The following is a 27,466-nucleotide window of genomic DNA, read 5'->3' as shown; positions in this document are numbered from 1 at the left end:
CACGTCAGGAGTTTTATGCCTACCAACTTTTTGAAGTGTTTATTTTTACATAGCTTATGAAGCTTTAATGTATTTTTTTTCTATTTAAATAAACTTAACTAATCTTTTCCTTTTTAATCTTTTATTGTAGCTTATTTCTGTTTATGTGGCAGTATTTGGAGAAGAAAATGCCCCTTACTTGGGAACACGGCATTTTCACATCAGTCCTCAAAATATACAGGTAAATCTGCATTGTGAATTTGTTGCCATATTCTATGATCATTTGAATGCCCTCCTGCCCAAGGTTTGAAAGCAGTAGATTGTACTCGGGCGGGAGACATTTGTATTTGAAGATATGTCTTATTTTAATGATATTTAGGTGTAGCAAATTAAAATATTTTAAAGGAGTTGTCCGACCGTAATATATAAGGAATGGACTGATTAGAGCTTACCGGGCCTTTTAGCCCACTGCAAATCCAGTGCAGGCAGCTCTAAGGGGTCTTCACTGGCACTAGAAAGACTAGATGACGACACGTTCTTCTAGTCACCTGATCGTTGCAACCAGCTACAGGCTGCAGCGGTGCTGTGACCTCCCAATGGGGCAGACACCGTTTCTGGAGCTGGCGGAGACTTCCGGAGTGGCGTGCGCAGGATTGGCGGGCTGCTGGAAGGCGAGTTTGCCTCCATTTTATTATTTTACTGTTGGACGAACCCTCTAAATTACTAAATGTAAATTTCTTTGTGTGCTGTTGTTTCATGATTAAACTTGAAGGCAGTAATCTGTAACTGTAAGTGAAATATTTACTGAACTGCACACATTTTTATGTTATAGCCATGTGGGTTTTTTCCCCTCTTCTCATCTTTGCTTTCCTAAAGGTTTAATTATTTCAATAATTGAAGATGAAGGAAATACTCTACCTTACAAATGTTTTTTGTGCCTTCATACATCAGGTTGGCTTTTCTGTTCTTCCTCGTGGTGCCAGTTGTTCTTCAACTAAACGCCAACACCTGTCTCTTCTTCACCACTCTCTTCAATCCCTTGAACCAGTAATGAAATGCATAGAAATGGGCTGGATGGTTATACTTGTAGGCCCTGCAGCTGTGGGGAAGACCAGCCTTGTTCAGCTTTTGGCCCTTTTGACAGGAAATAAACTGAACATCATGGCAATGAACAGTGCTATGGACACCACAGAGCTTCTTGGTGGATTCGAGCAGGTACTAAAACTCTCTGTAAATTACATTGAAAGTAATTTAATTATGTTTTTAAGTGTAATCAGTTGGTTGCCGGGTGTATCAAATGTGTTAAAATTGATTATTTTTTTGCCTTTAATTTGTTAATATATAGATTTATTCAGCCATGAGGAAAAACTAAGTACACCCTCTTTTGAATTCTGAGGTTTTACATGTATACAATATGTAATATATATGTAATATGTTTTACATATATACAATAATAAAAAAAAACACTTGTCCTTAAAAGGTCTTAAAATTTGATAATCTATAAGATGAAGTGACATATTACAATGTATTATTTATTAAATGAATACTAAGCCAAAAAGCATAAGTAGTGCATGAAAAATTATGTATACCATAGGAATGAAAAAAGAAGGTAACAGCCAAGAGATTCTAGTCCATTGCTTTTGATTCTTCATCAACAAGTGTAACCACCTCAATAAAGATAGAAGTGTTGTCAGTTGACTGGCCTGGAGCATTCAGGGGACTTAGAACAATGCCTAGGAGGGAAGCCATCAGCATTGATGTTAGAGAAGCGATTTTTGCTGCCCATCAATCTGTGAAAGGTTAAAATCCATTTCCCCAAAAATTGGATTTCATTATTCTACTGTAAGAAAAATTATTCATAAGTTGAAACCATTCAAGACGCAAGTGGGTGTCAAGTTAACCCCAAGCTCAGGCCATGCGCTCAGTGAAATGGAAAAAAAAAAAACCAAGAGATACAGCTCTGACTCTAAAGGCCTCAGTTAGCTCTTCAAGTTCATGACAGTACAATTTTTTTTTTTTTTTTTTTTTTTTTTTTAAACTTGCTTGTTTTGGAGGGTTGCCAAGAGAAAACTGCCTATTTCTTAAAAGAACATAACAGCAAGGCGCAAAGTTGCATATGAACAAATCAAAAGGCTTCTTGGAAATGTCCTTTTGGAAAGATGAGACAAAGTGGAGAGGATTGGCCACAATGCCCAACTGTCACGCACGGTGGTGTAGGGATGATTTACACTAGTTTTGCTGCCATAGGTCCTGGGCACTTGGTATACATGGAAGTTCATGGTCAACTCAATGATTACAGACATATTCTAGAATCCAATGCAAGACCAAAAACGCAATTCTGGCTTTTTGATTTTTTTCCTTTTTACGCCCTTTACCGTTTGGGTTAAAATGCCATAGTCCGAGACAGATCTGGGCCTCAGACCTGTGACTGCCTCTTATGTGACACTAAGCTAAACTGGTCTAGTCTGGAGTCTGCAGGTGGGTGTAGCCTGCAAGGGAGGATCGGACTTCTTCTTTTAAGTGTAATTCTTTGTGTCAACCTTCTGGCGGCAGCATTGGCATACATCAGACATGTGAAACTTTGGCCCATGGGCCAAATCTGGCCCACAGGGTGGTTTTATTTGACCCGTGACACCAGAACCTTCACCCCTATGTAGGGCCATTATTCTGTTTAGAGGACTATATGGGTCCCATTATTCTGTATGGAGCATTATGTGGGGCCCATTATTATGTTTGGAGGACTTTGTGGGGCTCGTTATAATGTATACTGGTTGAATTTGTTCCAAGTTTTTCATTTTGGCCCTCTGTGTTTGAGTTTGACATCCATGGTTTCCTGTGTCCTCCAATGAAGGCTACAAGAAAGGGACTTTACAGTACCAAAAATTCTCTTTTTGATCTGACACTTATGAACATGGTGATGACAAATGTTTATTTTTTCATGTTTGTTATTTTTTATTAAAGGGAAAGGGGGGGGGATTCGATTGCTTGTACTATAATACTAGTGGATTGCAGCATATAGTAAAAATCGCACTCTTATTTGAAGCTTCGCTTAAGCCTGAGCTTCAGAAGAGAACTAAGATGGCGGCGATGGGGGCTCTCGGCAGGCCTCTGGCTGTCATAGTAACCCATCGGTGCCCCACAATCACTTCACAGGCCACTGATGGGAGCTGGTACCCCCGAGTACAAGTGCACGTTCCATTTAAACACAACTGTCAAAGCTTAGGTTTGGTCAAGGCTGTTCGAGAGATGCTGGCTGTTTAGCACAGTCGTATCTGCCACATGTGGAGAGTTCAGCTCCTGAGCCCCCTCCATACAAGATCATCTTCACAAACACACATGTGATTTTGGGTTAAAGGTTGTACTTTGCATCTAGAGTTATGAGAGAAACTGAGATTTGTAGAGCTTTATAGATATATTTATGTTGCCATGTAATTGTTATATACAAACGCTCTGTGCTTACCCGTGCTGTCACAAGGAATACTTATTCTTCTAGGGCAGAAGTTTTCATCCCATTCTGTTAACATATCCACATAAGGACTTGTATTTTACAGGACAAGTTGTAGTTCTGAATGACCACTAGTCATTTTACCACTGAAAAACCGTTAAATTATAAGTGGGGCGATATGATGAAGGAAAAAAAATGCAATCTTGCCACCGTGTTTTTTAGGTTTAGTTTTTAGAGTATGCATTGGGTCACTGCTCCGACGACTGTTTATTATTTATATGTGCCTGTAGCTCTTTCAAAGCAAAGTCCAGGAATACCTTTTGTATTTCCAGTCTGTTTCTCAATTTTTTTTGATAAATCAGCCTGTGAATTGATATGGAAATGAGACTAAATAGCTATTTGTGGATCTGAAATCTGTCTCACTCCAGATCTTTTCCTCGCCCAGCCCTGCGCCTTCTGCTTGACTGGTGGCTCCTTTGTTTGAAGTCACACACTGTAGAAGCTGTCAATCAATCAGGTGGATCCGACACTGGCCTGGGAATAGACCTGGAGTGACAGAGGCTTCAGATCTACCATAGTGCTTCAGGCTCATTTGCATATCAGTTCAAACGTTGATTTCGAAGTCAAGGAGGAACAGACTGACCATGTAAATGTATTGCTTGACTTGTCTTTGAAAGAGCTTTAAGCGCGCACAAATAGTTTGGGAGGTGAAATCATTCTCAGAGATTCCCTTCAAATTAAGACTATACATGCTTTTTAAGATGGCCAACTAAAATATTATATATTGGAATGTTTTTCTTATTAACTTATCTAATATTTTAGGCTGATATCAACAGACCATGGCAGCAGTTCCTTGAACAGGTTTGGAACGCAGTGGTAACGTTGGTAAGGGATAGTCTTCTTGCTACAGATATATCTCCGGATGAAACTGAAGTTTTGTTGCGTTCCTGGAGCAATTTAAATCTCACACACAAGGCCAAATCTATGCTAGATGATGGGCATGGCATTTCTACAGAGGTGCTGAACAAGCTCGATGCTATGCTTGTGCAAATCCAGAGGCTGAATGGAAAATTGAACTCCTTCTCTAAAGCAGGTGTGTAAATTGCTGGTTTATGAATATACATATTCTGTGCAACGTAAGACTTCAGATGGTGGAGGAGAAAAAAAGAACTAATGTGTTATTGATTTTTTTGTTACCTGAAGCATTTGTTTTTATTGTCAGAATTTACAGCCATTTTGGAAAGTTTACGTAATTTTAAGGATCAGCTCCTTCATTCTGTAGAGGGACAGACCGGTGGGACATTTGAGTGGGTTGATGGCATCTTGGTGCAATCTCTGCGAGCAGGAGACTGGCTTCTAATGGACAATGTCAACTTTTGTAGGTATGTTTTATTCAATTTGCCTTTTTGGGCTGCAGAAAGGCTAGCAGATGTTTTGGTAGTTGCTTAATTGTACAATTTGATGAGATTTCTTAGACCCTTTATGACCAGGTTAATTTTTGCTTTCATGTTTTCCGCCCCTTCTAAGAACCAGAACGTAATTTTTCTATTGACATAGCTATACGGGGAATTGTTTTTTTGCAGTGCGACTTGTAGTTTTGAATGACATTATTCATTGTACCACTGAAAAACAGGACGTAAATTTACATGTGGGGTGAAAAAAATGCTGCTATTGTTTGTTTTTTTCGGTTTCGTTTTTAAAGTGGTCCTTATGCAATAAAAATGAACTTGCAAATGATTTTCCAGGTCCGTACGATTTATGGCAATGCCAAACTTGTATAATGTGTTTATATTATAGTGGTTATAAAAAATTCTGAACTCTGCAAAAAAATAAAAAAATAACTGATGGGACACAGTACAAAAGTGAATAACAATGTTTATCTTGACTGATACTGATGAATCTACCCAAGCTGACATAATCATGAAGAGTAAGTTTAACGCTCATCTATTGCAGGAATATGCACCAATATCAAACAACTTGGCTTTCTATAAAGAGAATGCACATAAGTTACCTGCAGTGCAACTTAATTTTTTATTAAATTACCACATTTCTCAAAAGTCAAGCAATATTATCCTTAATGTTTTATTTAAGCTAAACTAGAAGAACCTTTGTGCCGGAGTTGCTTCTGAGAGTGTGAAAATCAATGTGTCCCGAATAAACATGAGTCCCATTAAGGCTGGGGCTATCCAGCAATTTTGGCTGTGACACAGGTCGTGCACCCAACGATCACTCTATGGCACTGCTACATCACAGTGAAATCCAAGTGAACAGGGTCGCAAAAAATCCAACTGGTTCTGACTTTTTATGACTTGTTGGTTGGGATTGCTGCTGTACTTTAGGTATCACAGTGCAACCCCCCTCCTGCATTACACAGCTATCTTTGGCCATGCTACCCGTGTTGTGGCCAAAGTCCTCTAGCCCCACCCTGAATAATGGGTGAAACATTATATTTATGTGTGTTGTAATGCCACACTATGAGCCACATGACACTGTAATCCAATTTTACCAGCAGACATTGCTAAAAAAATTAAACAATTTTTTTTTTCCCTGCAATCGATGTTTCACTTATCTGCAGCCTGATAGATTGGAACACCCACTAATCACTAGAGGGGGTCCTTAGCCCCCTGTTTATCCATACTGAACCTTATTATAGGACATTGTGATTATTGAAGTCATTGGCTCAGATTCATCCGCCGAAACAGGCCTGCTTGTCTAATTCATGACTAGCTGCAGCGTACCTTACACCACAATTCTTACTCCAGTCAATGACAGGAGTAACTTTGTGGAGAGGCACACACCTGTTTTTAAGATGCTGCTGATTCAATAATGGATGAATTATGGTCGTCTAACTCAAACATGCCCTTTCATCAAGACTGACATGAACAATGTTGATCTTGATAAATCTGAATCAGTGTTTTCTCTGGGCATGGCAAACTACCTTCACTGCTGGTGGTGACTTTGTTTGCTCCTGCACAATAGGTCTACCATTAAAGTCTTAAAAAAAAATAACTGGAAATGGCATGTCATAGTGCTGCGTTGCCCTGGCTTACAACACTCAGCACTGTGCTCTGAGCATACAAGCCTAAAACTAGATACTAGAGTTGAGCTCAAAGATTTGCAGGACCATGGTCAAGCAGCCACGTCTGTACTCCGCATATGCTGGGCAATAGTACTGCGAATGTACTAGTATGTACCAGTATCCACGTCACCTCTTCTAATTTGTAGACCAGGTATGGTATCATGTATGCATTCTACTTCAATGTAATCATGTCATGTGGCCTTTTAATCAGTAGAGGCATTGGGTATGCTAGCAGGTAAGAGGAGGTTCACATGGCTATGGTCTTTCAGCGATTAACTACTAATTTGGTCACTGGACCATCGTTCTGCTAATCTTTTTGCTCAACTGTGCTGAATAATTTCCCTCCATACACTCACAGAAGTAAGTATTTTTTTTTTCCTTTTTCTGTCTGACATTATGTCCATGTAGTAATGCATATCTTTAAAGGGAACCGGTGACTAGGTCAAAAGTGGTCAGATTTTGCTTTTACTTTTATTCCCTCTGCACCTCCAGACAACTTGCCCCACCCTGAGTATTCAGTTTTATATTTGCCATACAATTCCATAGATACAGGTACATTAGAATATCATCAAAAAGTTAATTTATTTCAGTTCTTCAATACAAAAAGTGAAACTCATATATAATCATTACAGAGTGATCTATTTCAAGTGTTTATTTCTGTTAATGTTGATTGTTATGGCTTACAGCCAATGAAAACACAAATGTCATTATCTCAGTAAGTTAGAATAATTAACAAAAAACTCCTTCAAAGGGCTTCCTAAGCATTTAAAAAGGTCCCTTAGTCTGTTTCAGTAGGCTCCACAATCATGGGGAAGACTGCTGACTTGACAGATGTCCAGAAGGCAGTCATTGACACACTCCACAAAGTCCCAGAGCCACGATTTTCATCTGGAAATCAATTTCCCAGAGTCTGGAGGAATAGTGGAGAGGTACACAATCCAAGCTGCTTGAGGTCTAGTGTGAAGTTTCCACAATCAGTGACGGTTTGGGGAGCCATGTCATCTGCTGGTGTAGGTCCACTGTGTTTTATCAAGACCAAAGTCAGCGCAGCCGTCTACCAGGAAATTTTAGAGCACTTCATGCTTCCCTCTGCCGACAAGCTTTTTGGAAATGGAAATGTCATTCTCCAGCAGGACTTGGCACCTGTCCACCCTGCCAAAAGTACCAATACCTGGTTTACACAACAGTATCACTGTGCTTGATTGGCCAGCAAACTCGCCTGACCTTAACCCCATAGATTGTCTATGGGGTATTGTCAATAGGAAGATGAGACACCAAACCCAACAATGCAGACGAGCTGAAGGCTGCTATCAAAGCAACCTGGGCTTCCATAACACCTCAGCAGTGCCACAGGCTGATCGCCTCCATGCCACGCCGCATTGATGCAGTAATTGATGCAAAAGGAGCCCCGACCAAGTATTGAGTGCATTTACTGAACATACATTTTGGATTTTAAAAACCTTTTTCAAGCTGTTGTTATAAAGTATTCTAATTTACTGAGATAATGACTTTTGTGTTTTCATGGGCTGTAAGCCATAATCATCAACATTAACAGAAATAAACACTTGAAATAGATCACTCTGTTTGTAATGACTCTATATAATATGAGTTTCACTTTTTGGATTGAAGAACTGAAATAAATTAACTTTTTGATGATATTCTAATTTAGTGAGATGCACCTTTTTACATAGTGCTGATTTTTTATCATCTTTACCACGGGGGCATTGATTATAGGGTAATCATGCTGAGCAGACTACAGGTGCGCCTCCAGAGATCCCTGTGAGCACTGTGCTCTGAACACTACAAAAAAAGGCTGATATGTAAATATACGGTGGATTTAGAAAAGCAAAAAAACCTGAATACTATGAAGCAGCAGGATAAAATAAGAGTTAAAACTGGCTGCTTTTGACCTGGGGACAGGTGCTCTGTAAACTGTAGTGTACTGTCCAGAGTAGTAGCTCAGGCAATTTGAGTTCCTAAATAATCAAGTAAAGAAAATTTATACAATGAGGGGAAAAAACATTATTAATATATTGTGTTCTCAAGTGAGTCAAAGCTGAAGGTGTTCCGTCGATCCTGATAGCGCCAGATTTACCTTGTGGAACTCTGAAAGGCTTCTCTAACCGAAAGGCCGTGTTGGCTGTAACCAGGTCTAGACAATAAAGAGAATGCTCCCATGGATGAACCAGAGGTAGACAAAAAGAGGAAGGCCAAAACCAATTTTGGAAGAACAGATTACATGTGGTGAGGGACCACCTTATCCTGGACATTGGAAGAGAGCTCTGAAGGACAGATCAGTCAATTCAGACACCCTACGAATAGAGGTTATGGCCACCAGAAATGCCACCTTCCGTGAAAGGATCTTTGAAGAGATACTGGGAAGAGGCTCATAGGTTGGTTCTTGGAGCACAGACATAACCAGATTGCGGTCCTAAGGTTCCACTGAATGCCTGTAAGGAGGGGCGCTATGAGCCTGGAGCAAAGTTTTCACCTAGCGTGCACTGAAAGAGCATGGAAACAGCGGAAACCTGTCCCTTCAGGAAGGAGAGGTTGAGGTCTGCATCCAGACCACACTGAAGAAAGGAAACTATCCTAAGAAAGGAAAAAAAAACATTGGATGGAAGTCCCTATCTTCACACCAAAGAAAGAAAGATCTATGGGTACAACAGGCAAATTGCCTCTTCAGAGAAAGAGAACTTAAACTCTATAGCGCCACCTATTGGAAGCAGCAATCCTGCAAGTCACAATCAACCCTTTAACGAGTCGTGCAATATGACTTGGGATAATAGCGAAATCAGAGGCTCTCACCTAGCCAAATCAGTTCTCATACTTTGCACTGACCAGGGCCAATAGCCCGAAACACCGTGTCTGCAAATTGAGATTTTGATTTGGCTTTTATCCTAAGTCATATTGTACGACTCGTTAAAGGGTTGATTGTAACTTGTAGGATTGCTGCTACCAATAGATGGCGCTATAGAGTACAAGTCCTCTTTTTCTCTGACGAGGCAATGTGCATATTACATTTCCCAGAGGAGCATTGCACAGCGAATAATCCTCCTTACTTTGGCATGCCAGAGCCGGTGTCCACACTCCACAAGGAGAAACGTTACCCCTTAGACCTCAGGTACAACAGTAAACTTTGGCAGATGTGGCTTGCAAGCCTTCAGCATAGTCTGTACTGCAGAGTTGGACAGACCTTTTAATCTCAGTATCTCGGCTTTAGCGTACACTCTGTTAAACTAAGCTGAGGTTACGTGGGATGAAAGTGGGTAGCTTTGTGAAAGAAGGTCCGAGAGAGAGGGGTGGTGCCATGGGGCATCTGCGATTAGCTGGATAAGATTGGAGTACCATGCGCGGCAATGACAATCCAAGGCTAGAACACATTCTGCTTTGGAAGGAAGGGAGAGAACTCTGTCCATGGAGTGACCAGAATGTCACACAGTCGAATGTCCCCCAGTTTTATTAAAGAGAAATGTGTAATGTATGTTTGTTCCATGTTTATGGTTCTCTGCTTTAAAAAAATGGTTGCAATGCATTAAAGGATATTATGCTTATGACAGTAAGGTAAAATGCTCTACTCTACAGACAATGTCGTCTTTTTAATTACCGTATATTCCGGCGTATAAGACGACCTGGTGTATAAGACTACCCCCCTACTTTCCTGTTAAAATATAGAGTTTAGGATATATTCACCGTATAAGACTACCCCTTTTCCAACGCATACCAAACACCGGTAAAAATTAAAAAAAAACAGATTTGAATTTAACATGGTCCTTTTTTAATTTAAATTCTTATGACATGCAGGTATATAGCAGGAAAACTGTCACTCATAAACATATTAAAATAGGGGGGACCCCACGTCATTTTTTGGGGGGGTCCCCCATTCTAATAGCTAGTAAAGGCTAGGTATTCAGCTGGGGGCTGATATTAGTAGCCTGGGAAGCTCCGTGGGTATTACCCCCTTCCCAGACTTCAAACATCTGCCCCAGCCGTCTGCTTAACCTCCGCTAGAGACTATAATGATGGTGGATCCCACGCCAATTTTCTTTTTAAAAAATCCTTTATTTTAACACTAAATGACAATTGAGGGGTTAATAAAGATGCAGTCCCTAAATTATTATTAATTTTGAAATTAATTTTTCCCAAAAATGTTGACGTGGGCTTCGCCATATTTTTGTGTCCAGCCAGGTACAGCAGGCAGGAACGGGCTGCCCCCAACCACCAGCTGCATATTTGTACCTGGCCGGACACAACAATATAGGGAAGCCCTTTTTTTTTTAATTATTTCATGAAATAATTAAAAAAAAAAGACATGGGGCTTCGCCCTATTTTTGTGTCCAGCCAGGTACAACTAGGCAGCTGGGGGCTGGAATCTGCAGCGCAGGGAGACCCAAGCTTTCTGGGCCCCCCCCGCTGCAAATTGCAGTCCGCAGCCGCCCCGGAAAATGGCGTGTTCATAGAAGCGCCATCTTCTGGCGCTGTACCCAACTCATCCAGGGCCCTGGTGCGGTGGCTCACTGGGTAATAAAGGGGTTAGGGCCAGCTTGGCATTATCAGCTGGCCCTAAGCCCGAAATTCATGGGGTCACGCCAATATTAGACATGACCACCATGAATTTCTAGTAAAGTAATTAAAAAAAACACAACACCCAGAATAAAGTCCTTTAATTGAAATAAAGACACAATTTTTTAATGTTCTAAATTAAACCATACTTACCGTCACGCCCATTCCAGCTGAAGCCAACGATCTCCTGCAATAAAAGTAAAATAATAAAGCAACCTCATCCTTACCTTTCCATGGTTCCCAGGACCGGTCCAGCTCTGCTACATTCACATGACAGGCTGCACCGCAGCAGAACGCTGCCGTTCAGCTTGCCATGCGGCAGACACTGAGAAGCGTAGGCATGCTTGTGCTCCTCAGTGTCTGACTGTGACGGCATCCAGATGAGCCGAGATCATGTCCAATGAACTCGGCTCACCTCATGCACGTCACTGACAGCGTGGGAAAATTCTCCTGCTCCCCGCATGCGCAGTAGAAGTTTCCCACGCTGTCAGTGACGGACATCCAGGAGGTGAGCTGAGTTCATTGTCGGCTCATCTGGATGCCGTCACAGCCAGACACTGCAGAGCGCAAGCATGCCTGCGCTTCTCAGTGTCTGCGGGGATGACAGGCTGGATGGCAGCGTTCTGCTGCGGTCCAGCCTGTCATCTCGATGTAGCAGAGCTGAAGCTGTCGTGGGAACCATGGAAAGGTAAGGATGATGTTGGTTTATTATTTTTCTTTTATTGCAGGAGATCGTTGGCTTCAGCTGGAATGGGCGTGATGGTAAGTATGGTTTAATTTAGAACAATAAAGAATTGTGTCTTTATTTCAATTAAAGGACTTTATTCTGGGTGTTTGTGTTTTTTTTAACTTTTACTATGGGGTTAGTAATGGGGGTGTCTTATAGACGCCTCTCCATTACTAACCTGGGCTTGATGTCAGCTGGCATTATAAGCTGACATCAACCCCAACCCTATTACCCCCTGCCACCGCACCAGGGCAGCGTGGAAGAGCGAGGCTAAGTGCCAGAATTGGCGCATCCTATGGATGCGCCATTTCTGGGGCGGCTGACGGCTGGTGTTTCTAGCCTGGGAGGGGGCCAATATTCATGGCTCGCTTCCTGGGCTATTAATATCAGCCCCCAGCTGTCTGCCTAGCCTTTGCTAGCTATTAAATTAGGGGGGACCCCACGTCATTTTTTTGGGGGGGTCCCCCATTTTAATAGCTAGTAAAGGCTAGGTATTCAGCTGGGGGCTGATATTAGTAGCCTGGGAAGCTCCGTGGGTATTACCCCCTTCCCAGGCTTCAAACATCTGCCCCAGCTGTCTGCTTAACCTCCGCTAGAGCCTAAAATTAAGGGGAACCCCACGCCAATTTTTTTTTAAATAAATCCTTTATTTTAACACTAGATGACAAGTACAGTAACCAACACTATCACTGTACTTCATATATATGTGACTGACATGTTTCTATCTATCTAATCTATGTGTGATTCTCTATTCTTTCTATTCTAAATTGTCGGGTACCGCTGCTGAATTGCCGGCCGGCTTTTTTAAAGAGACGGTGCATGAAAACACTATTATTTGTTTTAATAAATCCTTTACACTAAATGACAAGTACAGTAAGCAATACTGTCACTGTACTTCATATATATGTGACTGACATGTTTCTATCTATCTAATCTATGTGTGATGCTCTATTCTTTCTATTCTAAATTGTCGGGTGCCGGCTTATGCCGCTGCTGAATTGCCGGCTTTTCATATATTGTCACAGAAGCGATGCGAACTTCCCTGCTCCGGACACAGCGCAGCGCTTCTGTGACAAGTGAAAGCTGTCGGCACAGAAGCCCTGCGCTGTGTCCGGAGCTGGGAATACGCAGCGATGTGTCAGTTTCAGCACAGAAGCGCTGACTGTCTGGACCTACCGCCGCCGTATTTTAACTCCCTCCACCTTATATTAACTCCGACATGGCAGGGATACGGCCACGGCAGCTTATTAACACCCCCAGAGTATCCCCGCATGTCAATTTCTGAAAGTTCAAAAGCATTACCGGCGTATAAGACGACCCCAGACTAGACAGAAGATTTTTCAGTCTTCAAAAGTCGTCTTATACGCCGGAATATACGGTACCTTTATTTGTTTTCTTTATTTTTACAGTTCCTCGGTGTTGGATCGTCTCAATGCATTACTTGAACCTGGGGGAGTACTCACAGTCAGTGAGCGAGGAGTCATTGATGGAACAATACCCACTATATTGCCACACCCTAACTTCAGGTGAATGTTTTTGTAGTTCTAGAATATATGGATAAATATTTTGTTATGCTAAAAAAAAGTTTAAAAATTGCAGTATCTTTAGACTTTTCTAAAATGCTTTTACTTGGCTGTTCTCACATTTTCTATAAGGATCACGTTCACTCTCCTTTCAGTTTGTCACCAAAAATCAAATCTTTATCTAGAACTATGTTGCCTCTATCTTCTGGAAGCTGTTCTCGATCGTGGGAATTCCAGCAGTGCTGAGAAATGAACGGAGGCTCATGTCAGTTCCAAGCTTTCGTTCTCTTGAATGTGGATCTCTGTAAATAAATTTAATTCAGTTTGTCTTAATTGTTTGAAATATTGTATTTTCTATAGACTCTTTATGACACTGGATCCTGCTCATGGGGAAATCTCCAGAGCCATGAGGAATCGTGGCGTTGAGGTATACATACCTGAAGATGGTGATGCTGCATTGGATTCTTTTGACATTAAAACTTTATTGAACAGTCTTGGAGTGGTTGGAGATAATTTATGCAATGCTTTGATTCACGTTCATAAAGAGATCAACGAGACCATAATTGGTAAGTAGAAGAGACTGATGCTAGTGTGCTATCATATAGTAATTTCATCATTTTAAAAAGGTTGTCCAAAGCCCACAGTGATTACATACGAAGTGTCTAATTATTTAATTTAAAGGGAATCTGTCAGTAGGATCAACCCTCCTAAGTCATTTATCTGAGCATGCAGATCATAGAAAGTTGTATATCATGATACCTGCAATCTGATGTCTTTTGGAGCTCATTCACTTGTCGGTTTTCTTGTGTAAAAAAAAAACTGGCTGAGTTTCATCAGTGATTTCGGTCGGAGTTTTAACATTTTATCAGAGTTTGGTCCGAGCCTCATTAGTTTGTGCTATACAAAAAAAAGAAAATAGTTTATCCACCTTTCCCTATATGACAGTCCGTGAATATTGAACCGCAGTTGGATGGCAATGGCAGCTGAGACAGTGACTGCAGCACCAGCTTCCTGATGACTCGTTTGAGAATCCACAGTGTATGCTGGTAGAGGGAATAGTAGGGAATTTTAGATTGAACTACAATAGAAAAGTGGTTAGATTATTAGATTAAAAGGTCGAATGTGGTTAGATTCCCATCTAAACTATTAATATGCACGTACAGGTTATAGACTGCTGAGCAGAGTGACACCTGTATATTCCTCGTTTCAGATGCCTTGTTGTTAAGCCCTCTTTTATCACTTTATATAAATGACCTTTTCCAGGCTATAGGGCAGATGCTGCCTGGATAATAGCTCAGCCTCCAGAGCATATTTTACATGAAGGGGGCATTACCAGTGTGACGTGTAATGGCCGCTCTCTGCTCTCCTGACCTCACTGCAGAGCTGTGTGTGATTATACCTGACACATCTGCAGGTTCCTCTAAGCTTCAGCTTTCATCTCCCAGGCAGACAAGGTTAAAATACAGCAGAGCTCAGAGAGAAGCAAAAATGTGTTTGCAATAAAACAAATTTAATTTCTCCTGTCCTGTTAATTGAATGTCACACAGTGGTAACTCTGCCTTCATGTAAAATAATCTCTGGAGGCAGAGTTATCTTCCAGGCAGCATCCTTCCCAGAGCCTGGTACTGATCATTTATATAAAGTGATAAAAGATGATTTCTCAACAACCAGGCATCTGATATGAGGCATACAGGGATGACTTTTTTCAGCATTCTATAACCTGTATGCCTATATGAATAGTTCAGATAGGTCAAATGTGGTGACAGATTCCCTTTAAATAGTTAGACTTTTAATGTGAAATTCACTGTTGGTTTCCTACAATGAGGACCTATCACCGGGTCAAAACGGGACTGTTTTTGCTCTTATTTTATTCCTGTTGCTGACCCTCTGCCCCCTCCCCTAATTACAGCATGATTTTTTTTTATCCATCATACAGAATCTTCCAAGGGAGTGGTGCTCGCAGGATTATCTAAGGGCATGTCTTTAGGCTGCTTTGTATAATTACAACGTGAGCCTCACTTCCTTGTAAAGACCGTAAAAAGCCTATATCTTACTCTGGGAAGCAGCCGGAATAAAATAAAAAACTGGCCACTTTGGCCCGAGTGACAAATCTTCTGTAGGCTGCTTCTCAAGAGATGGTAGTTTTTATTTTCTTAAATGTTTGACGATTCTTTTACTTTTCTATTGCTTACATTTCTTCTAGGTTCTCCATGCAGTTCTCTTTCTTATTTGCTGCATGCTGGAGTTCTGCTATCCCAGCAGTTACAAAGAGGAATTGACCTAGAACATGCTTTCCAAAAGGCCTGTAGTGAAGTGTTTGTCTCCTCTCAGCCCACGGCTGTGGTCCAACAGGTGAGTTCTCTCAGTAAATGAGAAATTTGCTGCACATTTTGTTTGCCTAACGCAAGATTGCCACCAAAATTATTTTGTTCCTTTTTACTACTTTACTACATACTATTGTGTTAACATCCAACACAGACTTTCCCTGAATTTTCTGCTCACCTATGAATGTCACACACCATTTTACGGATTTTACATATACTAAAGAATTTAACTTTTCCATAGTTACAGTGCAGAACTGTATTTCTTTTCTTTTTTATCAAGTGACGTTTTATTTAAACATAGTAACGTAATGTTATCATAATGTTGCATCTCTGGTGGTCTCAGGCATTGATTACAATTCTAGGTAATCCTAAGGAAGCCCATTTCTCTTTCAGTCTTTCTTACGAGCACCTTACCTTTTTATTCGTCCCCTTTTGAGTTGCCGGTAGTGCAGTTGGCTTGCCTCATGTGTTGATCATCACTTCCAACAAAATAGTTTCAGCTTTCCTTTTAAATATTTCTGAAAACACTGCAGCATGGATTAGTTTGTATTATTCACATAATCTATATGTTGCTTTTTTTTTCAGCAAGTACAGGATATTATTCAAGGTCAGGTGTGTGTTCTCAGACCCACACATGGTGGTTGTATGTTATCTATTGGACTGTGGCCTGATCAAGTACCAGACGCCATCTTTTCTTCTGAGGACTCCACTTTGTCTACTATTCTGAGGGACAGTCAAGTCCTCCTTTATATTCTGAACAGACATTGCCTACAGAAAAACAGGTAACACTAAATGAAGCAAATTGAAAAAAAATTACTACAATAAACAGACTGTATATAAAACGCATGTGTTTCCTTACTGTATCTAGTACTGCATCCCATTTCTTTTTTTATTTTTGTCTTGGGAAAACGTGCCTATAGTGTTTTTTTAAAGCAGGATTTTACATCCCAATGTCTTTGTGTGCATGTAGCTTTTTCAAAGACCAGTCCACCAATACCTTTACATGGCCAGTCTGTTACTGAGAAATCAGTGTTTGAATTGATTTGGAAATGGCTATGGTAAATCTGCAACCTCTGTCATTTCATCTCTGTTTCCTGCCCAGCGCCGCTGCCCCCTGCTTGACCAACCCACCATGCTGTGTGACTTCAGGCATAGGAGTCATCAGTCAAGCAGGAAGAGGCTGTGCTGGGTGGGGAATAGAGCTGGAGTGACAAGAGGCTTCAGATCCAAACCCTTATTTGCATATTGTTTCAAAGGCTGATTTCTCAATAACCGAGGAACAGACTGGCCATGTAAGGCTACGTTTCCACGATGAGTATTTGATGATGCAGATTTTCTGCGCCAGTTAAGTTAAATTAGGTTGCTTGTGTTTTTTCATTGCTTTTTTGAGTGTGTGTTTTTTTTCTTTTGACACTGCGTCTTTTGTCTCATTAACCTGTTAAATTCCGCTGTCAATCTGACAGCGGCATTTAACACGCGCCGGCAGAGGGGCACGTCATTCCATTCGCCCATCGGCTCACCCTTGACATGATCGCGGGGCGCTGATGGGTTTCCATGACAGCCGGCGGTCTGCTGAAGACCTCTGTGCTTGTCATGACAATTCTCCTATGATGGCCAGTATGCTGGCATTCATAGGAGATCGTGATTTTCACTATACATAGAAATGCTGATGCAATGCTGTGTTTGGCACAAGTGATCAGGCAACCACAGCATCAACTCCCCTAAGGGGACAATTAAATACATGTATCTAATATTAATAACAAAAATAGTACTTACTCTGGAGCATCCAAACACTTTGATTGTGTTCACAAAGGTGATCTTACATCCTTTGTGTTTTTTGGTTTTGAAAAAGTGAGTTATCCCAAACGTGGTGCACAAATGCCTTACAGTGAGAGAGGCATATTGGATATTGCGCCTTGATACTGAATATCCCATGGGTATGAATTTTAGAAACTATCTATTATATATATATATTTATACATACATACATAGACTTGTTTCCACTGCATTTTCCAGATTGTTGGTTTTTGTCTGCACAGCTGCTGTTTATTTAATGAGATTTATTTTCTTCACTTGTGATTGCATCACTTCCTCTATATATACCGTATAAGCGGACCCAAATATAAGTCGAGGCACCTAATTTAACAAAAAAAAAACTGGGAAAACCTATTGACTCGAGTATAAGCCTAGGGTGGTAAATGCAGCAGCTACTGGTAAATTTTCCCATTCTGGTATGCATGGCCCCCTCATCCCCCAATCCTGGTAGGCATGGCCCCCTCATCCCCCAATCCTGGTAGGCATGGCCCCCTCATCCCCAATCCTGGTAGGCATGGGCTCCTATCACTGCATACATGACAAAAATAAACGCTTCTATTCACCTTCCTTCCCTCTGCTCCAGCTCTGCGTCCTCTTCTACCAGCAGCTGACCTCAGAATAAAAAATAAAAAAATACACATTTGGTATTGATGCATTCGTAAAAGTTTGATATATCATAATATCAAATAAATTAATCCAATCAGGAATCAGTGTAACGAGAAAAAAAAATCAAAACACCAGAATTTAAGATTTTTTTGGCCGCCGCCAAATTGCAAAAAAAATGCAACAAGAGGCCATCAAAACATCGTATTTACCTCAAAATAGTATATAAATGTATCAGCTCAGGGTGCAAAAAATAAACCATCACGCACAGCACTATAACCTGAAAATTGAAAGCATTAAATGGCGACAAGCAACTTTTTTTTCGTATTTCACCATTTAAACAAAATAACTATACATTTGGTATCTACGTACTCGTGCTGACCTGGGGAATTATATTGCCAGATCAGTTTTACATAGTGAACATGGTAAATAATAATAAAAAAAAAATAAAATTGTGAAGTGTCACTTTTTTTTGCAATTTCAATGCACTTGGATTTTTTTTCCTGCTTTCCATTGCATCACATGATACAATGAATGGTGTCATTGAAATGTACAACTCATCCCACAAAAAACAAGCCCTCATACGGCTATGTGAATAAAAAAATAAAACCGTTATGGCTCTTGGAAGAAGGAGAGGAAACCAATAAAACAGAAAATCGCCTGCAGATAAAGCGGTTAAATACTAACCTTCATTGTCAAAAATACTCTGTTGTTAGGATTACAAGTGTAATCCAATAAGAAGTGAATTGGCTCTTCTCCTACGTTTGTTAGGATGTATAATTGAATCAGATAATTTTTCTGTATTTATGTTCACACCTTGCACTTAGTGCTTACATTTCTGGAAAGCTCAGTTCCTCTTTATGTCTTTGCACCATGTTTGACAGCCATTTTGTTCTGGTTGCTGATGTATGTCCATAATTTGACAGGCTTTTAGCACTGATCTTATGAATTCTAAATTGTTGTTCTTTTCCATTACAGGAAAAATCCTCTGGCTATACAAGATCTTCAATTAATAGCTAAGTCACCCAATGCAGAAAATCTGAGTTTTAATGCTTTGGAAATGGAAGGCGTTTGGATGGATGACCCTGTAGTTATTCAACATTCTGTCCAGCTGATCATTGAGAAATCCACATCATTAGATTGGATGCTAAGGATGCGATGGCTAAGTCATTTATCCAAAAAAATACCGACTGAGCTGGGTGTGTTTATTGAAGTGGCTCTCCTCGTTTTTAGTTTTTTTATATTCTCATGTACACGATGTTGCCTTATGCTAGGCCAATATAATACATATTAAGTGTGTGATGTACAGTAACTGCATTCTAAAAGTCAGAGAAATGTATGGGCTGATATGGATCATTATTAGAAGTACATAATAGCATATATAATCGTTAGAATTACACTGCCGTATATAAATGGGTTAATGTTTCTTTTACAGACTCTTAAACTTCAAACGAGTTTTTATGTTTTTTACTTAATTGAATATCGATTTCCCTTAAATTCTATTACATCTTATTAGTCATTAAAAAAACCTAACAATTAGGCTGGGGCTATACTACTATATTGGCTGTTACATAGGTCATATTCTGCCGTTACATCTCATCATAATGCTAGTGAGGTCATATGCTGCCGTTACATCTCATCATAATGCTAGTGAGGTCATATGCTGCCGTTACATCTCATCATAATGCTAGTGAGGTCATATGCTGCCGTTACATCTCATCATAATGCTAGTGAGGTCATATGCTGCCGTTACATCTCATCATAATGCTAGTGAGGTCATATGCTGCCGTTACACCTCATCATAATGCTAGTGAGGTCATATGCTGCCGTTACGTCTCATCATAATGCTAGTGAGGTCATATGCTGCCGTTACGTCTCATCATAATGCTAGTGAGGTCATATGCTGCCGTTACGTCTCATCATAATGCTAGTGAGGTCATATGCTGCCGTTACGTCTCATCATAATGCTAGTGAGGTCATATGCTGCTGTTACACCTCATCATAATGCTAGTGAGGTCATATGCTGCCGTTACGTCTCATCATAATGCTAGTGAGGTCATATGCTGCCGTTACATCTCATCATAATGCTAGTGAGGTCATATGCTGCTGTTACATCTCATCATAATGCTAGTGAGGTCATATGCTGCCGTTACATCTCATCATAATGCTAGTGAGGTCATATGCTGCCGTTACGTCTCATCATAATGCTAGTGAGGTCATATGCTGCCGTTACGTCTCATCATAATGCTAGTGAGGTCATATGCTGCCGTTACGTCTCATCATAATGCTAGTGAGGTCATATGCTGCCGTTACGTCTCATCATTATGCTAGTGAGGTCATATGCTGCCGTTACATCTCATCATAATGCTAGTGAGGTCATATGCTGCCGTTACGTCTCATCATAATGCTAGTGAGGTCATATGCTGCCGTTACGTCTCATCATAATGCTAGTGAGGTCATATGCTGCCGTTACGTCTCATCATAATGCTAGTGAGGTCATATGCTGCCGTTACACCTCATCATAATGCTAGTGAGGTCATATGCTGCCGTTACGTCTCATCATAATGATAGTGAGGTCATATGCTGCCGTTACGTCTCATCATAATGCTAGTGACTGTGGTCCTATTGTGATCGGCATGTTACCTTGACCATGACAAGCAAGTCACAAAACAATCCCATCTAGTTCTATGCTTGTTGCGGTACCTCGCGGCTCGCAACCACCTGTGTTATGACGCGACTTGGCATACAGTGATCTTTGGCTGTGTGACTTGTGTCGTGTAGTCTAAACATTAGGCCACGCTCAGTATTTGGTCAGTATTTTACATCAGTATTTGTTAGCCAAAACCAGGAGTGGGTGATAAATACAGAAGTGGTGACTTGTTTCTATTATACTTTTCCTCTGATTGTTCCACTCCTGGTTTTGAAATACTGATGTAAAATACTGACCAAATACTGAACGTGTAACCGTGACCTTAGTGACATGCACATAAGTGCAAGCATATTACTAACTTAAGCATTCTAAAGGATATTTGGCACCAGGTTTTTGCTACCCCATTTGAGAGCAACAGAATGTAAAGGAACAGATTTCAGCAATGTCCCTTACTGGGCTGCTTGTGGCAGTTTTGATAAAATCACGGTTGTATCTTCTGCAAATCTACTACTTCTCTGAATGCTGACCTTTCTATAACCCCACCCACACTACGGTGTCCACTGTGCATAGGCAGAAAGCTGACAATAAACGGTGGGAGCCGGGTTATACAGAGCTCATAAATATGGAGCATTCTATAGCTGCAGATTCACTAGTCCTTTATTGATTTCCTGTGTGGTTTTCCAAAAACTGCAGCAAGCAGTCCAGTAAGTGACACATCGTTGGAATTGGGACCTCTGCCCCTACAATCCTGCTTCTCTCAGATTAGATGGCAAAAACCTGATGACAAATTCCCTTTCATTTTTCGGCGTGAATAGGAGTAATGATTGTTGCTTTGAATAATCCTAACAAATGATACCACAACATTACAAATCAGCTCATGGACACGTGTACTTTCACATTGCTTAGAGCCCTCTCGATTAGACAAACTTACATTGACAAATTCCATTTTTATCCTTTATGAATAGATCATGTGCGCACAGAGCTGGATGCTGGGGCACAAGCTTTGAGTAGGTTCTACTCTAGTCCACTGTCTGATGAATTGAATAGCGTCATGAAACTCCTCTACAGTTCAGGACTAGGTAAGGTTTTTTCCTAAAAATAAATAAATAAATTAGCGGTATGTAGAAGGTGACCTATTCAAGTATATCTTGTGTTCTTGGATGCATGTTAGGGTTAAAAAAAAAATTGCAATTGGGTTTCATTCAAAACTTTGCATTGCTTGCCTTTTAAAACCTCTGTGTAGAACAGTCTATGGCTGGCTGAAAAATAAGCTGAGAATCTGTCGGTCATACTGCTATGACGGTCTGACGGAGTTTCTAATGCTTTCTTCTGTCTTCTGAACTCCTCTCAACTGATTTATGACCACACATCACATCAAAGTTGAATGTGCAGGAAAACCGTGTCTGTAAAAGCCAAGAAGTGAAACCTTTTTAATGAAACCCAATTGTAAAATAACTTCTAGCCCCAAATACGTGCTTTCAGTTAAAAAAAAAAAAAATTGTCCCCAAAGGTTGACTACTGCTTCTAAGATGATTCTACTCTTCACCCCAACTTGTCTGTAGTGCTTGAGAGGGAGGCGGCCACAAATGGATTTTCTGTACTCCTGACTCTTTGTAGGGTAAGGGGTAACTGCCTGTTTGTAGATTCATGACTGCTAATTTGAGTAAATGGAGACCATGATCATTGAAAACTCATGTTAGAGATTTTAATGAAGTAGATCCAAGTTTAATAAACTAGATCTACTGAGAGAAAGATACAGCATGAAGGACTTTGCCCAATTTATTAATAGACCGGCTTAGCCCCCATATTGATCAATCAGATGTATAGCCCTTGGGATGGTAGTATCTGGAAAGGAACCATAATAGATCATCTGCATACAGCGCCAGACGATTTGTTGCTTGCACCTCTAAGTATCGTCAGATGTAATACGAATAGCCAGTGGCTCCCGGGCCAACACACAGTAAGGCCATGTGCCCACGTAGCGTTTTTGCTGCGTTTTTACGGCTGCAAAAACGCCACAAAAATGCTTGTAAAACAGTCTGCCATGCAAAGCAATGTGAATTCGGATGTGCTGTGCACATGATGCACTAATTTGCGCGCCGAATTTGCATTGCGTTGCAAAACGCAGCATGACCATTTCTACCGCGATTACGCTGCAAATTCGCGGCCATTGAGGAACATTGAAACGCAGCAAACCCGCAGGTATATGTGCATTTGCTGCGTTTCAATTAAATTCAATGGCCTCGAATTTGCGGTGTATGTGGTACCAGGGATGAAGAGGAGACTACAACTCCTCTTCATCCCGGCTACCACGCGGTGAAAAAAAGAAATAAAGTTAAAAATAAACAAAACCTGTATACTCACCTCTCCGGCGGCCCCCGGTCTGCTCCCGGCCACGTCCTCTCTCCTTGGCGTCCGGCGGTGTACTGTCAGGACCTGCGGTGACGTCATTTAGTCACCTGATGGTCACGCGACTGCTGAAGTCAGCAGTCAGGTGATGGTCGCGTGACCATCAGCCGACTAAATGACGTCACCGCAGGTCCTGACAGTACACCGCCGGACGCCAAGGAGAGAGGACGCCGCTGGGAGCAGACTGGAGGAGACCTGAGAGGTGAGTATACAGGTTTTTTTTTTTTTTTTTATGTTTTAATTCTCTTTTTTTTTTTTTACTATAGATGCAGCATTTAAAGCATCAGTTCACACATTATAAATCCATGCCGGTTGCATGGATTTATATTGTGTGACCAACTTGTCAAGCACTTTCCAAGTGATGCTCAAAATCGCTTGGAAAACTGCTTGAAAAAACGCATGCGAAAACGCTGAAAAAATGCTTCTTTCTGGCAGAAAAAACGCATGTAAATCTGCATGCGTTTTTTTCTGACAGAGTGAGGCAAAAACGCTCTGCATCAAATCTGCCACGTGGGCACATAGCCTAAGGGTGATAAGGGGCATCCTTGACAAGTAACCCTAAACAAAGGAAAATAATCAGATGGTACACCATTTAGTTGCATAGCTGCCTTAGTGTTTCTATAGATGATTGTTAACAATTTTATAAATTACTTCCAAAGACAAATTTATGTAATACTTCTATTAGAAAAGGTCGTTCTATGGAATCAAAGGCCTTGGCTTCATCTAATGAAACCAGAGCCCAGTCATCCCCTCTACTAGCCCCAATCTGAGACACAATCTGAGCTCGCCTCAAGTTATCTGAGGTGCTTCTACCAGGTATAAAGCTGGACTGATCAGAGTGTATTATGCTAATTATAAACTTGTTTAATCTATTGGCTCTTATTTTTGTGAGGAGTTTATAGTCCATATCTAGTAAAGAATTGAGTCTATAGGATCCGCACTTCAACGGACTATTGAAGCAGAAGATGTGTTAATAAATGTTTTTGCCACTTAGTTATTAAAAATTATGCTCCGTTCAAAAAATAACCTTTCATCTTCTGAAATGGGCCCCCTGGGGTTATTCCCTCTGCATGCTTTATCCGTCAATCCCCGTGGGTAATCAGCTGGCCGTGCGTGTGCAGTTCCTGTCATCATAATAAAAAGAGAGTTCCCCCAACTCCAGCGTGTGCAATGTATGTGAGCAGTGATGGCAAACACTTCCCGCACTCACACAAGTCTGACAGCTGGGTGAGATGGTTCTGCTTCACCTGTGCACTGTCAGCTGTGTGAGTGTGATTGCAGACAGATGCTCCCCGTGCTCACACAGGTCGCAGGTGGAGGAGATTGATATCACCCAGCTGACGGAGCTTTGTGAGTATGGGGAGCATCTGTCTGCAATCATTGCACACACTTTTAGCATTTTGTATCCTGCTTGCGCTGACAGACCTGTGTCTCCGCTCTCTGGGTCCACATGCAAGCAGCTTTTTCCAGAGAAGCTAGCTTAACCTCCACCACAGCAGAAGTGTCTTCCAATGTAGAGATCTTGGATTCAGTCTCCTCACCCGCTTCTGGAGATTTTTCAAGTCCAGCCTCAGCAGATCCACATCTATCTTCACTTCATCTATTTTGCCATTAAGAGATAAAGTCGAGGCTTGAATAGCCGAAAGCAGTTGGGTGGATGCCTTCTTTAATGTGAGTTCGAGTTCCACTGGTTGCATCTTCCCTTTTGTGACTCCATGCTCTGTCGCCTCCTTTGCTTATTGTACTGTGGTCCAGGCGATATTTTGTGAGGCAGACCTCGCAAATTCTTGGAGCTTCTCCACCGGCACCGATTGCCATTTTCTGTTCATCGTATCGCTCATGAAACTCTGAAGTATAAGGTACCTCTGGGTGCTTTTACAGCCCTGTTACTACAGGATAATGGAGAGTAAACTGATTGTGTCTAGGAGCCTTCCTTACGTTTGTCCGAACATGCCGGCTGGTGGTCATGCTCCCCCCTAACCCAACCTAGACCATAAAAGCTCTTGCTAAGCACTTCTAGACTCCCTGTCTTGTGTGCTGTTGTCTGACTACTATCACGCTTCCCCCCACTCTCAACAGCAGTCCTTTTTCTCTTTCAGCGCTGATTGACTCCCATGGCTTCTTTCCTTATCAACAGCGGGCAAATAAATAGCTCCCGGCTTTTCCTTTTTCTAGGCCTCAACTCTTTCTCCTAGTTTCCAGACATGGAGGCAGATAATGCACTTGTTCCTTGAGCTTTTTATGCATTGTAAAGGTGGGTCCTTCTCTCCACGAACTTTCCCTACTCGTTTTGTTCCTTTGTCAGAACTTGTTTCTTATCACAACAGTGTTTGTCTTTGTCTGATCCATCAGCTGTAGACATCCATCATGCTATGAGAGTAGGCCTAGGCCTTGGTGGCTTCCTTCCCCTTGTCCATATTGCAGTACTTGAGTGGAATCAAAAAATGTCACTTACCCCTTAAACAAAAAAAGTGGGAAATATAAGCGCTATGTCAAACTTTAGAGGAGAATCTTTCTGCCAGACTACAGCTGGGACTACTTACTTTGCAAGTTCTGCTATATTCCAGTGTGGTTCGCTTGATACTCTGTCCTGAATTCCTGGGTACCAGACATCCCTCCACAGCCCCACTGCTCTCTGAGCCAGCCACAACTTAAAATGCTGCAATGCTATGTTTACTTCCACTGTGTGATTGTTAGTAATCTCACCAAGGTATCTCATTTCTAAACCACATTTTTGTGACTGGGCTATTCAACCTAACCAACCCCATCATGAGGCAGGACAAAGAAAAGGACCAAATCCAAGCACTCTAATTCACAGACTGTTTTGTTAGTCTTTCCTCCGCCTCCACTTGTTTGACCTAGACTTCCTCTTTTACTAGAAAGCCTTTGTCTGAAGGCAAAATGTCAGATTGTCATTAGGACTTAAGAGCAAAACGGACCTCTAAATTAAGGAGTGTAGTGGACAGCTTTGTTGAAACAGTTAGGGTCAGTCTTCAGATCACGACACAGACTGCCTTGCGCAAGGATACTCATTTGGCTACTTGAATTTATTTTTTTTGCCAGATCTTCCTTTGAGACTGGTAGGCCTGACCCCCAGGCTAGTCTTTACATGTGCCTGTGTAAGCAGGGCTTCCACTGAATGGATCCGCCAGCTCCACTAAGCTTTTCTTTCAGGACTTCTTCACAAATTTTTAATGGAACTGACCTACCTGCTTTTGTTATGCTACCGTTTTTTGAAACTTCCCTGGATGTACAAATAATTGTTTACCATGCCTTAAAGGGGTTGTCCACTACTATTTAAAATATGCCAAAGCGTTTTTATGATGAAAAGCAACTTCTTTCTAATTACCTCCTGGTGCTGTTTCTGCCTGTGAGCGGCGCTATCGGTGGCCGCTCACAGACGTCACGTGACCCACGGTGTGACTCAGTGCTGGGGTCCCCGCAGTGACTGCTGGGTCGTGGGCGGGGTTACTGCACTGCGTCACACCCAGCATCCACTGCTCGCTTTCCAAATGAATGGGGAGAGGGAGAGCGCGCGGTGTATGCCGGGAGTGACTCGCGGGGTAACCCCGCCCATAACCCAGCAGCCACCGTGGAACGCGGAAGAGAGATCCTCAGCTGTAGCCTGGACTTGTCGTGACATGAGCGGATGTCAGAGTCGGCTGCAGCCGGGGTCACGTGATGCCTGTAAGCGGCCAGTGATAGCGCCACTCACAGGCAGAAAAGGCAAAGGGAGGTAATTACAAAGAAGCTGCTTTTCATCATAATAACGCTTTGGCATATTTTAAATAGTAGTGGAAAACCCCTTTAACCTACATTATAGCCATCTGCTGAATTGCCTTGATCTAATGATGAATTGCGGACACAACTTCCACGTTCCACTTTAAAACCTCTATCTTTGTGGGTTTCAATCTTTTGTGAGGCCTTCGTAGACAAGATTTTATTTGAAGCCACAGGTAGGAATAGTTCCATTAGCATTCAGAGTAAGGAAAATCTGCCACTGTTTCTTGCCTTTTACAATTTCTCAAATCCTTCCGCCTCTGTGTTTCTCACAGCAGGAAGGAAAGAACAAAGATTTCCACCTTGCATGCTGCGGAGACTTGCCTACTTTAGGGGATGATTGTACTCATGCCACCAGATAAAAGTTTTCAGTGTTTCTTCTCCAAACTCATTGTGGTACCCAATTATGACTGATCATGCCCATCCCAATGTGTCAACAAATTTGTCCTGGCTTGTCATTTCTACATGGAATCCCTAACATTAGTGATCTCCATACATCTCACAACATTGAGGTATGCTGGTCATGCATCCTTTATCTGCTTGTTTCACCAGGATTTCCCATGCTTTGC

At 41.5% G+C, this 27,466-nt stretch overlaps 1 protein-coding gene across 1 annotated transcript in view; it reads left to right on the top strand.

Annotated features, from left to right (window-relative positions):
- MDN1 (midasin AAA ATPase 1) overlaps window positions 1-27,466 on the top strand; it is a 253,888-nt gene that overhangs the window by 118,469 nt on the left and 107,953 nt on the right. Inside the window, exons 41-50 of the mRNA XM_073675707.1 lie at window positions 131-220; window positions 931-1,194; window positions 4,247-4,517; window positions 4,647-4,806; window positions 13,203-13,319; window positions 13,677-13,882; window positions 15,520-15,668; window positions 16,226-16,422; window positions 19,037-19,257; window positions 21,674-21,787. Of these exons, the coding sequence (XP_073531808.1) occupies window positions 131-220; window positions 931-1,194; window positions 4,247-4,517; window positions 4,647-4,806; window positions 13,203-13,319; window positions 13,677-13,882; window positions 15,520-15,668; window positions 16,226-16,422; window positions 19,037-19,257; window positions 21,674-21,787 (1,789 nt within the window). The remainder of the gene's footprint in view (window positions 1-130; window positions 221-930; window positions 1,195-4,246; window positions 4,518-4,646; window positions 4,807-13,202; window positions 13,320-13,676; window positions 13,883-15,519; window positions 15,669-16,225; window positions 16,423-19,036; window positions 19,258-21,673; window positions 21,788-27,466) is intronic.

Source organism: Phyllobates terribilis, unplaced genomic scaffold, assembly GCF_046119375.1.
Source record: "Phyllobates terribilis strain yellow unplaced genomic scaffold, ASM4611937v1 Scaffold_3__8_contigs__length_932513732, whole genome shotgun sequence".
Lineage (NCBI taxonomy): Eukaryota > Metazoa > Chordata > Amphibia > Anura > Dendrobatidae > Phyllobates > Phyllobates terribilis.
Note: the sequence above shows the minus strand (reverse complement) of the source record. Positions and strands in the feature narration are given on the sequence as shown.